This window comes from Convolutriloba macropyga, chromosome 10 (assembly GCF_964194025.1).
Source record: "Convolutriloba macropyga chromosome 10, txConMacr16.3, whole genome shotgun sequence".
NCBI lineage: Eukaryota > Metazoa > Xenacoelomorpha > Acoela > Convolutidae > Convolutriloba > Convolutriloba macropyga.
The window spans coordinates 39,948,035-39,964,059 of NC_134477.1; the positions used below are offsets into that span (position 1 = coordinate 39,948,035).

Genomic DNA, 16,025 nt, shown 5'->3' on the forward strand with positions numbered 1-16,025 from the left:
CAAAATTGCGAAGTTAAAAAGTTTTTTTTTAATTTTGGAAAACGATTGTTTTCAAAGTCATGAAAGCCATCAGCTATTTACTAATATCAGAATATCGGTTCTTCTATTCTTCCACGAAAAGCCAATGAAAGTTATCACTATGCAGGAAATTTCATACGACCGAAACGACAAAGTATAAATGACAGTTAAAAACAAAATTAAAAAATTCAATTGATTTCTTCAAGAAAGAGGCGTCGAGGCCGTTAAAACGATTATGTATATCATTCAGGATTTCAATATGTTCAATTGTGCTTTATTTTTAACGCTAATAATGTGACAAGAGAACTGTCAATAATGTGATAATGTGACAAAATTCGGAAACGTGAAAAACTGGCAAATATCGAAACAAACAAAAATCTGAAATCTTGTAGTATCAAAGCCAGAAAACAATGACTTCAGGCTTAAAACTGCAACCGAGAAGAAATGTTAAATCAGTAGAAAGAAGAAGCATTCTTTTTTTGCAGACACTAAGCTGGAAGTTGAACAAATTAAGAAAAAAATAGAGGAAAACTTAATTAAGCCATTATTTATTGAAAAGTCAATTATTTTTAAAAGAAACGACCATAAACTTTCAAGTTAAAATTTAAATGGATTAGCTTGGAGCTTTTTAGTAAGCAAACTGGTTGGACCTATCACTCCTGAGCATTGATTCGATATGTTCTGTTTTTTATTTTTAAAGAAAGGGTCCTTTTTTTTTAAAAAAAAAGACCGACTGATTACAACCCGATTTCTTTGGGTGGTAGCAGTCCAAGAATGGCCCAAAACAAGCCCTGCTATTGCTTATTGTCCGTTAGGAACATTTGATTTTCGAATGTTGCAGATATAGATAATTTGTTAGTTGAAAACTCAAAATAAGTTCTGCATTTTTGATAATCAACGAGTAAAGTTAGCAAAAAAAGGCAAAGTTTTAACTACAGAGCACTCTCAGCGTACTCTGAAGTAGAAATAGCCCCCCTCTTAGTCTACAAAGATTGTATGAGTGTTGTTTGGAGGTGTACTGCCGGCAAACTTAATCAAAACGGACTAAAGTAGCTTATTTCGTGCTGTTTTTGTTGAAAAAGGCTAAATTTTGAAATATTTATCCACATTTTTTGACCAAAAAAATTAAATCAAAACAATGAACAATGCTTGTTCGTCTTCAAAAATAAAATCAACGACACTATTCTTAAAAATTATAACAAATTTTAGCAAAATTGACGAAAATTTAGGCAAAAATTCCGGAAAATGTGAATAAAAACAACGGGAATTCACTCTACTTCTCTGAAGTTCTCAGAAGAAATTCAAAATAAGAAAAGCCGAGAAGATTTTTTATATTTAAAAATAAAATCAACAACAAGTTTTTAAAAAATGTTGACAAATTTTAGCAAAATTGGCGAAATTTTGGTCAAAAATTAGCGAAAATTCCGTAAAATGTGAATAAAAATCAACGGAATTCACACTATTTTCACAAAACTTTAAACCTCGATAACTCCCTGTAGAAAACGAAAATTAAAAAAATCTTTTTAATTCCATATTCTACGCTGGACGAGCTTTCTAATGATACCACTCTCAACTCTCTACGATGAATGTATCGATCGGCGAAAATTCACTGAACAAAAAAAAAAAAACCCATTTGAGTATATAGTTCCTCCCCCCTCAAGAGGGTCGGAACAACAAGGGATTCGCCAAAGTATTCTAATAGCAAGCTACATTTGGTTCCAACTTTAATCCTTACTTTAATCCAACCTTAATTTCTTGCTCTAATCAAATTTGCCCTAATACGTACAATCAATTTCAAATCTTATTACAAGGGTTCTGAAATGCCGTCGTGACCTTTAAAAACGAGCGCCGCTGTTTTCAAAGGGTTTAAGTTGAAAACGCTCAAATTAATCTTTACCAGATGTAGATAGCAGTTCTGTGACACAAAACTTTACCTGTGAGAAGGTATCCCTTGAGACAACCCCTCCCGCTATCTCAGATGGACAGGATAGTGTTGCAGTCAAGTCATGCACATTGGTGGCCTTCTTCAGCTGAATCTTCACATCAACGTGTCCTAACACAACTGCAAATGGAAGCTGAAGTTCCAACACTGTCACACACGAGGATGACTCTTTGTTCACTCTGAAAGCACGAAAATAAAACATTGCTAGATGGATCCACAACGGACCGCTGCAAATTGGGCGAGAAAACTATCAGAAATTAGTCACAATTGCAGCTACTTTTATTTTTTTGAAAAAGGACATTTGGCGAACTCTTGTCGGTCAAATACTGAAAAGACTTAACCAGCATACGATGTGCTTCGGAACAGCTGTGCGGGGTTACGCGTTGAAAAAGGTGAAGTGCTGGTAGGGGGGATGAAGTGGTTAGGTGGGGGAAGGGATACGTGAGAGCTCGGAATAGCGCCCTTGAAAGAAGGGAGCAAAAGTGGTTGTTGGGGGAAGGGATACGTGAGAGGGTAAAACCGCCTTTCACACTATGAATTAATGTCTGCTAAACGGTTTCAGTGAACCGGACACACAGACTAGTAAGCTGTAAGGCTCTGAGCGAACCCAAGGTACGACAAAAGCCACTAAAACGCCGAAGCAGAGAGCTTAGTTTCAAAGATTGAACTTACACTCAAAGAAGATAAAGTCTAAGTTCAATCTTTCAAACAAAATATAAATTTTAAAACTTGAATCAAACTGCTATAAATAATTGGCCGCTTCGCCCTCGGACACGTAGAAATCTGGAAATCTGGATTCTTTCAACTCCTGTATATTTTTAAGCTTCTCAAAACTTCGATTTGTTTTTTTTTTTTTGGTTTCATCTTAACAATACACAACTTGGTGGAAATATGGAATAATCTGTCTCTGATTTTAAAGTTGCACCAAAAAAGACTTTTGGGTCAAAAGATTTCGACAATAACAATGAATTGGAGACAGATGATTGAAGTTGCTGAAAAACTTGAAATTAGAAAAATTGAAAGCTTCTATCATTATCTGCAAAATTATACTCTTAACATCAATTTCAAATGTACCCTTTTGTTCTCTAAATACGTTGGAACAAAATTTTAGTCCCCACGCCACTCGTGCCTAGCAATCGTGTCAGGGCACTAAGACCTTCGGTCGACTAAGATTTTCTAACAAATATTTAATGCTTTCCGGTCTTAAGCTGTCTATCCTGTTTTGTAGGACGAAAAATAAAACGGCTACACAAAAAAACTATAGTAAAAAGTCGGTACTACAAAAAATCGAATAATAACAGCCAGAAACGACGCAAAGTTGTCGAATACAATCTCTAAATTACACTTCCTTACCTAAATGAGCACTACCGAAGAAGAGTTTCTAGCGGTATGACTGTGGGGGGCTGGTGGGATGGGGTTCTTTAGACGACGGAGTGGGGAGGGGGCAGCTCGGTAGATGAGGAATAGATGAATTGTGGAGGAGGGGGCAGACCATTGGGGTTGGTGCTAGGCACGTCCGGTGAGACGTAGGTTGATAGGTTATGGGGTGTGTCGTAGTTTGAATAGTGTGAAAGAACTGTTTTGGAAGGCAAACATTCAAAATAGCCTTTGGACAATGAATATTATTTCCAGCTTTTCCCGTTTACTATATATTTAAAACTTAGCTACTTTTAAATTCGAAAACAGAACACCGTTCTAAAGCAAAAGTCGATGTTCAAAAACGACGTAGTTAAAATTCAAGTCATGAAAAAGCTTTCTTCACCCAAAAAACTGTAGAATACGAATACTCCTCTACAAGTAAAAAAACTCAGCACCACTAAAATAAATATTGACGAAAAAGGCAGATTGACGAAAAAGAGCCGTCACTGATTCTCGTAACCCCGAATTGGAATGAGCGAACACATGAATACAGATTTGATCTCTGTACAAAACGATTTTTGGAGTGCAAAGTATTTTGATGTCACTCCAAAGTTAGACATACTTCTTTTTCATAATGAGGGGGAAATGAAGCCAGTATCAATACAAAAAGGCATTAGAGATAGTATCTAAGAATTATTTGAACGTTTAAGTAGCGGGCATCTAAAAATGGGCTTTAGAAGTTTATCCCATTTTTCCGTTCTTTTCAGATTGCTTTACTTTTAGCAGAATGAGCGATGAATACGACAAGCCTAGAGAAGTCAGCAAGCCAAAATTTCATTCGGCGAAGTAAAAAACGAAACTGTATGAACGAATGAACAAAAAATAGAATTGAAGTGATTGTGATGTCATATGGTCGTAACAAAAATCTTGACGACGAAACAAAAAACATAGCAGGACAAGTCTTGACACACAATTCAAAGAATTTTCATTGACTAAACAGAAAACTAGACCCAGAACGGACTACGAATGGATTGGGAAAATCATTTAGAAAAAATCCAATCCAAAAACTCAAAAACACTGTAAAAATCAAAAAAGTGAAATTGCCGCATGTGAACAAAAAACCACTAGCGAGAAAGCGACTTTTGTTCAAACACCGTTCTCTCAGTCTTCTTTAAATTTAGGGCGAAAAAATTTCACGCCGCAAAACCACTCGCTTTTTCGCTCCACTTCCTGTTTCGGCGTGACCAAAATCACTACTCCAAGTTGACTTCAAAAACCATGAAAATGTGTGAACAGATCTGAAAAAAAGACAACACCCCAATACAATTCAAATTATTTGAATTGAAAAAACTAAGAGAAGGCCAATAATAGCCCAAGCTGTCGCTGTGCAGCTATTTAAAAAAGCTAGGAAGAATTAGCTAGGAACAGCCATAAAAACCACACGCCCAAGTATCTGCTAATTAAAATGAAACGAACAAGACCGAAAATGCAACGCTTTCGAAAAACATCCGCCATTGATTCCATTAACCCCCTTTAATTGAAAGAACCGAATAAGTGATTGTAAAAAAAATTCACAGGTAAGAATTATTTTGATTCGATTTCGTAGTTAGACCTACTCATGTTCCTTAATACGATGATAGAGGGATTTGCATCCCTACCAATGAACAGTAGTTCCAACACTGTCACACACGAGGATGACTCTTTGTTCACTCAGAAAGCACGAAAATAAAACATTGCTAGATGATCCACAACGGACCGCTGCAAACTGGGCGAGAAAACTATCAGAAATTAGTCACAATTGCAGCTACTTGTTTTTTTTTAAAAAGGACATTCAGTAAACTCTTGTCGGTCAAATACTGAAAAGACTTAACCAGCATACGATGTGCTTCGGAACAGCTGTGCGGGGTTACGCGTTGAAAAAGGTGAAGTGCTGTTAGGGGGGATGAAGTGGTTAGGTGGGGGAAGGGATACGTGAGAGCTCGGAATAGCGCCCTGGAAAGAAGGGAGCAAAAGTGGTTGTTGGCGGGACCCTGTGAACAAAAGTGGCTCTTGTAGTCATGTCTTGCCGACTTCAACTGTTGGAAATGTCTCCAATATGCGAAAGATGGTCAAAGATAACTGATTCGAAAGTCAACAAAGTAACGAAAGTGAAACCGAGACTAGTAGATGATGTTTTGATCGTTTAGTAGCGAACTGGCTAGACTCCAATGTAAGTCTCTTGCGAACTCCAATCAAACAGAAAACTTTGTTAGTAGGCAACGAACGCAAGGTTAGTATGCTTGAGATGTGAGGGAAATTGAGATGAATGCTACACTGTATTCACTGAACGTTGATTAGTAGTGGATGAAAAAACTGTGTGTGATCCCTGCGCACAATTATTATCTGAAATGAAAGTCCTCTAGTAGGAAATACTGTGTAAGGTCCAGACAAGATAGATGTAGTGGTAGTCACAAAAATAACATCACAGAGTAGTGTTGCAACTGTGATCGCAGAGCTAAGAGATAAAGAGTGACTACACTACATGTTTGGTCCAGACAACACATGCTCTGCTAAGTCCCGAAAGATGGTTTTAAGGAGACTTGAGGCTCACGCGACTCGACTCCTCAAAGAGCTAGACCCCAGATGGTCTTAGCACCGATGCTCTGGTCTTCATGACTTGGAATTCATTCCTCTAAAGGTCTGATGACTAAATACCTGAGGCTTCGGCCAAAGGGGAGGTGCACGTGAGAGGGGAAAACCGCCTTTCACACTATGAATTAATGTCTGCTAAACAGTTTCAGTGAATCGGTCACACAGACTAGTAAGCTGTAAGGCTCTGAGCGAACCCAAGGTACGACCAACGCCACTAAAACGCCGAAGCAGAGAGCTTAGTTTCAAAGATTGAACTTACACTCAAAGAAGATAAAGTCTAATGCCTTCGGGTCTTAAGCTGTCTATCCTGTTTTGTAGGACGAAAAATAAAACGGCTACACAAAAAAACTATAGTAAAAAGTCGGTAGTACAAAAAATCGAATAATAACAGCCAAAAACGACGCGAAGTTGTCGAATACAATCTCTAAATTACACTTCCTTACCTAAATTAAAATACGGAAGAAGAGTTTCTAGCGGTATGACTGTGGGGGCTGGTGGGATGGGGTTCTTTAGACGACGGAGTGGGGAGGGGGCAGCTCGGTAGATGAGGAATAGATGAATTGGGGAGGCGGGGGTAGACCACTAGGGTTTGGTGCTAGGCACGTCCGGTGAGACGTAGGTTGATAGGTTATGTCGTAGATTGAATAGTGTGAAAGGACTGTTTTGGAAGAGAAACATTCAAAATAGTCTTTGGACAATATTATATCCAGCTTTTCCCGTTTACTATATATTTAAAACTTAGCTACTTTTGAATCGAAAACAGAACACCGTTCTAAAGCAAAAGTCAATGTTCGAAAACGACGTAGTTAAAATTCAAGTCATGAAAAAAAACTTTCTTCACCCAAAAAAAACTGTAGAATACGAATACTCCTCTACAAGTAAAAAAAACACAGCACCACTAAAATAAATATTGTCGGCAGATTACAAATAGGCATCAATACAAATAGGCATTAGAGATAGTATCTAAGAATTATTTGAACGTTTAAGTAGCGGGCATCTAAAAATGGGCTTTAGAAGTTTATCCCATTTTTCCGTTCTTTTCAGATTGCTTTACTTTTAGCAGAATGAGCGATGAATACGACAAGCCTAGAGAAGTCAGCAAGCCAAAATTTCATTCGGCGAAGTAAAAAACGAAACTGTATGAACGAATGAACAAAAAATAGAATTGAAGTGATTGTGATGTCATATGGTCGTAACAAAAATCTTGACGACGAAACAAAAAACATAGCAGGACAAGTCTTGACACACAATTCAAAGAATTTTCATTGACTAAACAGAAAACTAGACCCAGAACGGACTACGAATGGATTGGGAAAATCATTTAGAAAAAATCCAATCCAAAAACTCAAAAACACTGTAAAAATCAAAAAAGTGAAATTGCCGCATGTGAACAAAAAACTACTAGCGAGAAAGCGACTTTTGTTCAAACACCGTTCTCTCAGTCTTCTTTAAATTTAGGGCGAAAAAATTTCACGCCGCAAAACCACTCGCTTTTTCGCTCCACTTCCTGTTTCGGCGTGACCAAAATCACTACTCCAAGTTGACTTCAAAAACCATGAAAATGTGTGAACAGATCTGAAAAAAAGACAACACCCCAATACAATTCAAATTATTTGAATTGAAAAAACTAAGAGAAGGCCAATAATAGCCCAAGCTGTCGCTGTGCAGCTATTTAAAAAAGCTAGGAAGAATTAGCTAGGAACAGCCATAAAAACCACACGCCCAAATATCTGCTAAATAAAACGAAACCAACAAGACCGAAAATGAAACCCACTCGAAAAACATCTGCCATTGATTCCATTAAACCCCTTCAATTGAAAGAACAGAATAAGTGCTTGTACAAAAAAAATTCACAGGTAAGAACTATTTTTATTCGATTTCGTAGTTAGACCTACCCATGTTTCTTAATAAGATGATAGAGTGATTTGTATCCCTACCAATGAACAGTAGACCTGGTAACCAAGACTAATTAATACAAACTTCAAACACGGGAAATCTAAAATTGTTATTTATGGGTTTATCCAATTTCTGTTTTCAACTTTTCATTTTCAGTTTATTTAAGTTTTCAATTCAGATCACTGAAAAACGAATAGAAATGAAAGTCACTCAAGAACATTTTAGAACAAACGCGCAAAAGCGTCAATCTAAAATTTTTCATCAAAACACAGCTACAATAATTGCTTCAAACTTCGTTCGAGAGCAAATAAAAAGATTTCTCGCAAAATTTAGACAAGCCTGAGAACTAAGGTAAAGTCAAATAAATTTTTATTCTACAAATACATTATTCGACAAAAATTGTCGGTAAATAGCCACCGTTGACGCGCTTGATGCACATCTGGATTGAAACAGAAAAAACTGATAGAAAGGGACCAATTTTTTTGTTTTTTTCAATGTCAAAAAGTGTTCTAATTTGGCGTGCAGTTTCAGTTAGAGTTTAAAACTATACTTATATCAGCTTCTAAACTGAAAGCAATAAAGCTTTACAGTAATGTCAGCTAGCAATCACCAATGAACTTCGATAACCTAATGCTCTATGACTTAATGACCGGGCTTTATCGTTCATCCCGTTTCTTTTGATTTCACTCTTTTGACTTTGACTGCATTCACTACATTGCGTAATTCAATCCGTGAAGTAATTGAAAATCCATTCAGTTGAAACAGCGAGTGAGGTAAGTCAGAAGCCAATGTGAAAATCGTAACTTATGTAAACCGTGATCAAAAGGGAAAGCTAATTAAAAAAGGAGAGCGCCTAAATAATAGCCGCTAAGAGGCAGACGGCGGCAATAAAAAAATAGGCCTGCTATAATAGCTGGCTGAGAAGACGAGGGCGGCTATTAAACAAAAACCCACTAACATCGGAGAAATGGCTCTCAAAAAAAGGCGGGGCAATGGATTCAGAGGTGCTGCAGCCTAGATAATTATACTCTGAATAAGAGCAATTTAGATCACGTAAAAGATCAAGCGTGCAAAAGTCAAACGAGAAAAGGAAACAAAAGAACTTTCAAAACAAAAGCTTAAAAACGGTCAAGCAAACGTTTTGCATAAAACAGGTTTCCGAAAAAGGCTTCAAACTTAGTTTGACAGCTATTAAAAACATAGCTGGCAGATTGTCAGAAAATAACCGCAATAGCTTCGTAGATCTGCAGTCTCAAAAAACAGTAAAAAAAGACAGAAAAAAAGACAGTAAAAAAGACAGAAATCGTCTTTTCATTGAAGGCATATATGTTATAATTTGATTAAAAATCTGTATAAATTATTGCTGCCTCTATTAGCTGCTCTCTAATAACCTTCATTTAGAGTGACACACCCATTAGATCTTATGTCTTTGAATTAAAGTATATAAAAGTCAATTTCAAAGTGGGGAAGTCACTTTGCGAGTGAGGTAAGTCAAGTGTGACCAAAAATTTAATCATGCGAATGAACAAAAAAACTCGCTCCACTACGAGTGAAAATAACGTCACGCACGAACTTTAGTTGAAATTGCATAAACGAATGAACAAAAAGCAGATTTGAAGTGGTTGTGACGTAATATGGTCGTAACAAAAATCGCGACGACGAAATAAAAAACCAACAGAAGGCCAAACATACCAAACATAACCGACTAAAGTAAAACAAATTGCTCTCAACCAACCGGCGAGCGGTTGGCTTCGTCAGTAGCTAGCCGCGGTTTAGTGAGGCTAGCTTTAGCTCGATTCGACACTGCAACTTTTAGTTTTCTAGCCCTGCTAGTAAATAAATCAAATAAAAAACTGATATTTAAAAAAATGCAAAATATTGCAAAATTTAAAAGAAAAACTTCCAGATTTCGCAGTGAAAAAGTTCCAACTATTGATAAATAAATCAAATAAAAAGCTGGTATTAAAAATTTGCAATATTGTAAAATTTTAAAAGCTTCCAGATTTCAAAGTGAAAATGTTCAAAAAAATTCCTTGTCTCTGGAGTTATGTCAAGTAACACGTCTCCATGACTTGAAAAGCTTCGTTGTCCAGTAAGGATAGTTGAATTCAGAAAAGGACAAAAATATTTGAAAAATTGAAAACAACCGCAAATTTTGACAAAATCTTACTAAAGTTCAAGATATTAAAATCCTCAAAACCATTTCATAATCTCGAGACTATCCAATATCCCAATTTCAAGCTTTAATTAGTTTCACTGGCTCATAAAGATCCAAAAACTTCAAACATGATAATAATTTTCCAAAAATTTAGAAAAATATCATAATTTAGAAAAATATCATAATTTAGAAAAATATCATAAATTTTATAAAATTGCTTAAGCTTTAGCTTTTAAAAAATTGATAAACAATCCATTAACTCTATAAACTATGCGACTGCTTATCATCAAACCTTGGACGAGGTCCCTGCTGGAGGAAAAAAAGATAAAAAATTCAAAAAACTTGAAAAAACTGCAAATATTTTTTAAAATTGCTGATGTTTAAATCTTGACAAACAATCCATTACATTTAAAAAAAATACAGTAACTTATTGTCAAATCCTAGAGGAGGTTTTTCCGTTCTTGAGGCTGGAAAAACCTAAAAATGACAAAAACTTTCAAAAAACTTGAAAAAACGCAAGTTTTATCAAAAAAATTGCTAAAATTTGTCATACTAAGAAAATTGAAAGCTATTCCATGGCAGATAAAACTTTTTCAGTAACTTATTATCAAACCCTTAAGGACGTTTTCCGGTCCCTGCATCTGGACAGAAGTGAATAATGGAAAATAAATGTCAAACAAACTGGAAAAAATTCAAGGTTTTGTCAGTAAAATGCGTGATGTTCACATGTTCAAACCATTCCACTACCACTACCACTATGCAGTAACCTATTATAAAACCCTAGACGAGGTTCCTTGAGACCTGGGGCTGAAAAACTCAAAAAATGACAAACATTTTCAGAAAGCTTAAAAAAATTGCAAGTTGCAAAAAAAACTGCTAAAATTTGAGATAATAAAAGTTGAAAACTAATCCATGGCCAAAAAACATTTTCCAATAACTTATTATCAAACCCTAACGGAGATTTTTTGTTAGGCTGAGAAACCTGAATAATGACAAAAAATGTCAAAAAAAATTAAAAAGGCAAGTTGTGTAAAAAAATGCTAAAGTTTGTGGTGTTGAAGTCTTGAAAAACATTTTGTTACAATTAGAAACTACAGTAGCCTACTGTCACACCCTAGAGGAGGTTCCTCGGCTATTAAGGCTGGAGAAACCTAATAACAAAAATTTTCAAAAAACTTGAAAAAATGCAAGTTTTATTAAAAAAAATCGCTAAATTTTGTCATATAAAAAACTGAAAGCTATTTCATGGCCAATAAATTTTTTCAGTAATTTATTATCAAAACCTAAAGGAGGTTTTCTGACTCCTGAGGCAAAATTGCAAGTTTTTTTAAAAAATGCAGAAATCCGTGATAATAAAATCAGGAAAAACATCTGTAACATTTAGAATTTCTGCAGTAACCTATTTTCAAACAAAAGAGAAGGCTCCTTGTCTCTTGAGGCTGAAAAAACGTAAAATGACAAAAAAATTTCAAAAAACTTGAAATTGCAATTTTATCAAAAAGCTGCTGAAATTTTTGATATTAAAAAGTTCCTGGCGCAGGGTTTCTGGCCCCTGGGACTGGAAAAACTTGAATGACAAAAGTGAGAAAAATTTTAAAAAATGCACCTTCTGTCAAAAATGCCAAAATTCATAATGTTGAAAACCATTTCATTACCACCAAAAATATGCAGTAATCCTAGATGAGGTTCTGTGACACCTAGGGCTTGAAAAATGAGAACTGAAAATTAGTATAAATTGTGATTTTGTTTGGTGTACCAAAACATATATTTTAAAAAGGTCATTAAAAAAACTTATGTCTTGCAAAATACCTTTATCAACTTTCACAAACCTCAAGTTTAGACTGGTCGAGGAAAAAAGTCGAAAAAAGACAACAAAACAAGAAAAATTGTAACATTTTGGGCTCAAAAACTCCTAAAAATGATCTTTTAATTTTTACGGCCTTCCCAGTAGCTTCACCACACTAAGCACTTGAAGGATTACTAAACGCGGCTAAGGGCTTCTAATGAAACTTAATGCTGGGCGCTACCTGTTCATTCCGTTTTTTAAGGACGAAAAGTCAAATGGGTCAGACGAAAAATTGGTCAGGCAAAAATTCGCAAAAAAACGACCAACAGGACTAATATAATTGCTAAAAACTAATAAAATTGCATGTTTTTAGCGATCGGTTGTTCGAACGGAGCAACGGGAGGTGCACCGGGGGGCTGATGGGGAGGGGGTTGGGGGTCTTCAACCTCTAGGAGCCGTCCTCCACACCATGAGTATAAGTCTCCAAAACAGTTTGAGATGAAAGGCTCTAAGAGCACTTAATGCCCGCTGGGCGCCACCTGTTTGTCCCATTTTTGAGGACAAAAAGTGTCAGACAAAAAATCGGTCAAGCGAAAAATCGCATAAAAAAGACCGACAGGACTAATATAATTGCTACAAAATTTGTTTGAGAGCAATTAATAATAGCCCCAGCTATCGTTGTGCGGCTATTAAACACCTTAAAATAGAAGTCAAATTGTCGCATGCAATAGGAAATCTCTTTCCAAAACCAAAAATTTGTTCAGACACGAATGGTTATTCAAAAATGGTGAATTGAGATACGAGTACACATCACAAACCTGAAAGTCCTAGTGTGTAGCACAGATCCACCTGAACTGGGTAAGTGCTCTGAAAACTTCCTCTGTTGTTGCTCCTGTTCCACTTCAACCCACCCAGAAGGCACAAGACCCGTCAAAAACCTGGACAAAACAGACCAATACAACTACAGCCAGCTTCGAAAACCCTGTATCCAATCTCAAAACTTCAGACATCATTGTTAGATTCTTCTTTTTTGATCACGTTATGCTTCCAAACTTTATGCGTTTCCAACTTTCAAACAAAAACTTTTCAAACATTAATATCACGTTCAATAATATTCAAGCGTGAAGTGATTATCGAGGTCAAAAGAATTGAAACATAGCCGGCAAATTGCCGGAAAATAGCCGCGATAGAAGCTTGGGGCCTTCCATGAATTGAAACAACTAAAGAGATTAGATCGACAGATCGACCATCAGTCCTTTGATAGACCACTAGACTTTTTGGGTTAGCTTTGGACTGTCATTTTTATGAGACACATAAGCTCCATATTCAAAATTAGGATCTTTTCCGTTTAGTGGGCGCATATTATTTGCACCAGATGCACGTGCAATATTTTTTACATAATGACTTACTATGTAATGGGGCTCTGAAACTTGGGGGAGGCATAACGTACTGGGGCACAAACGGAGAAGATCCCAAAATTAATATTCGAAATCAAAAACTCAAGACTCTAATAATCAAGAATTAGGGCATATATGTTTGGCACTACTTAGATGCACACTATTGACCTTTAACAAGTAAAGGTTCATAAAATTTAAAGTTGCATAGGTGAGTAGAGAAGTCATTTTTTTGAGTGAGGTAAGTCATTGAAAAAGTCAGTTCCAAGAAGTCAGGGTAAGACAAAACAAAAACCTGTTCGACGAAGTAAAAAAAACATAACAGGACAAGTCCTGAAATACAATTCAAAGAATTGAATGAAAAACTTAGAACTACTCTACTTGATCAGCAGATCAATTGAACAATGCCACCCAAAACTCAAACAAAATCATCATAAAAAATTGAGAAACAAACAATCAAACAATCTAATTAAAAATATAATCATTGCTAAAATTTTGAAGCTTTTACCCCTAAGGCAAAATCTCTTTATATATACCTTTTCAAAACTATGTTCAAAACCGATTTTTGTTTCTCAAATTGCTGCAGTATTGTATCTGCAAGCCCTGAAAAAATTCATTGGCCCTTGAAGATCCATTAACTAGAATATGACCAAAATTTTCTTTAAAAAAATGAAATCAATTGCAAATTTTAATGGAAAGTTGCTAAAAATCGTGATATTAATATCATACGAATCATTTCTGTGTCTCTAGAGGCTACTGAATAAACCCATTCCAAGCCTTAAAAATTTACTTGGTTCGAAGATCGATAGGCAATAATTTTTAAAAATTTCAAATTTCAAAAAGAAATTTGTTCTATTAAAATTTGAAAACTATTTAATAACATAATATCAAACGCAATAACATAATATCCCTAGCAACTATTTGACAACATAATGTCAAACGCTGTATGAGGTTATCTGGCTATTTAGTGAAGAAGAACTGTATAAAAGCCAAATGTTTTGAAAGAAACTTGAAATTGCAAATTTTATCAGAAAATTTTTAAAATTCGAAAAGTTAAATTGTTGAACACAAATCCATTGAAACTAATAACCATGATGTATTTTTTTCAAACCGTGGAATAGGTTTCCTGGCACTTGGAAATGGACAAAAATCAAAAATTGATAAAAAATTTAGGAAACATTGAAAAAATTGCAGATTTTATCAAAAAAATGCTGAAATTCGAGACATTAAAATGTTGAAAACCAATCCATTGTTACTAAAAAAACTATACAGTGACCTATTATCAAACCTTAAAGGAGATTCTCTGGCCCCTGAAGCCGAAAAAACTCAAAAAATGACAAAACTTTTCAAAAAAACTTGAAAAAATTGCAAAAATTAGTATCATTTTGCGTGTTTGTGTTTGTAGTAACAAAACATTTAGCTCATAAAATTGTCATAACGAGTAATTTTGTCTCGCAAAGGAACCGCAAAAGGCCTTCATCAACTTTTAAAAACTTCAACCAAAGACGAATCAAACAAAAACCTAAAAAATTACAAAAAACATTAAAAATTGAACCATTTTGAGCCCAAAAACTCCTAAAAATGACCTTTTAACCTTAAATTGAGGCCATCCCAGCAGCTGAACCACTCTAATCACTTGAAAGACATCTAACTTCCACTTTGCGCCTCTAATTAAACTTAATGCCCGCTGTGCTTTACCTGTTTATCCCGTTTTGAAAGATCAAAGTCATTGAAAAATGTGTGAACACATCATAAAAAAACACAATGCCCCAATACAATTCACATTCTTTGAATTGTAAAAAATCTAGGAGAGCTATAATAGCCGCCTGGAATTGAGGACGCGGCTATTAAAAAGACTATCTATAAAAACCCATTCATTTTTTCTTTAATCAAATAAAAAAAAGTAAAAGAAACGATTTTTCTCAGATGATAATCTGGTAGATGACAGATGGCTGATGATCTGAATAATCGGCTTTCACAAATCATTTAAGCTCTAAGATATTCATAAAGACAAAATCTCAAAACTTCGGGCAAGTAGAATTCAACAGTCAGCAAAGCCCACATTCGAGTCACTTGAGAAACTATATATTTCAACCAAAAACACAACTCTGCTCAGAACTAAAAAACAATTAACGTTGATAAAGTAAACACATTTAGATTAAAGATCTCGTGTTGTCGAGGAACAAAGATAAGTCCAAACGCACCTTGGAGTGAGGGGTACACATTCACTCAATTGACTGATCCAATCCAGAGTTGCCGTATTCAGGTCCGGAGTCTTCCCTTTGGCGTCCGCGAGGTAGTCAAACCTATTAACGCTCTGATGCTGCAGTTGCTTTATTTGCTGCTGCTGACCCGATCCAGTCCCCGATGCCCTGACGATTGATATTGCATTGGTATTTGAAACTGAGGCTGGGATTTGATTCGATGCAGTTGATTTCGAGAATTTCCCCTCGGCCGATGAAGTTCCAACAGTCACACCACAGTCCATTTCATCTTCCTGGACGTCATTCAAAGCAGCGTTTAATCCGGAGTCCTGAATTGAATTTGAAAGTAACCGAAAGTAAATGTAGAAACATAAAAGTTTATTTTTAAGCTGACTTTGGTATTTGAATACCTGGCGCATCTGTTGAATAAAACAGTGAAACATTTCTCCTGATATTCTGTAATCCTAAAAAGCTGTTCCACATTCTCATAAAAACCTAGTTTGAAATTGTTGATAAATATAAAAGGCTACCTAAGTCTTTAACGACAAAAAAATTAATTCATAAGTTATCTTAATTTGTCATAGCTTAAAACTAACCACCAATTAGTCTAAGAAATTACGCCAAGCACATAAGAGTA

The 16,025-nt window shown here is 35.6% G+C and overlaps 2 protein-coding genes across 2 annotated transcripts in view; one reads left to right on the forward strand and one right to left on the reverse strand.

The window, feature by feature from the left end:
• The window catches only part of LOC142348129 (GPN-loop GTPase 1-like), a 393,281-nt gene that overhangs the window by 129,361 nt on the left and 247,895 nt on the right, over positions 1-16,025 (forward strand). The window lies entirely within an intron of this gene.
• The window catches only part of LOC142348022 (dual E2 ubiquitin-conjugating enzyme/E3 ubiquitin-protein ligase BIRC6-like), a 104,994-nt gene that overhangs the window by 44,951 nt on the left and 44,018 nt on the right, over positions 1-16,025 (reverse strand). Inside the window, exons 13-15 of the mRNA XM_075399189.1 lie at positions 15,389-15,717; positions 12,609-12,728; positions 1,953-2,139 (exon numbers count right to left, since the gene is read on the reverse strand). Of these exons, the coding sequence (XP_075255304.1) occupies positions 1,953-2,139; positions 12,609-12,728; positions 15,389-15,717 (636 nt within the window). The remainder of the gene's footprint in view (positions 1-1,952; positions 2,140-12,608; positions 12,729-15,388; positions 15,718-16,025) is intronic.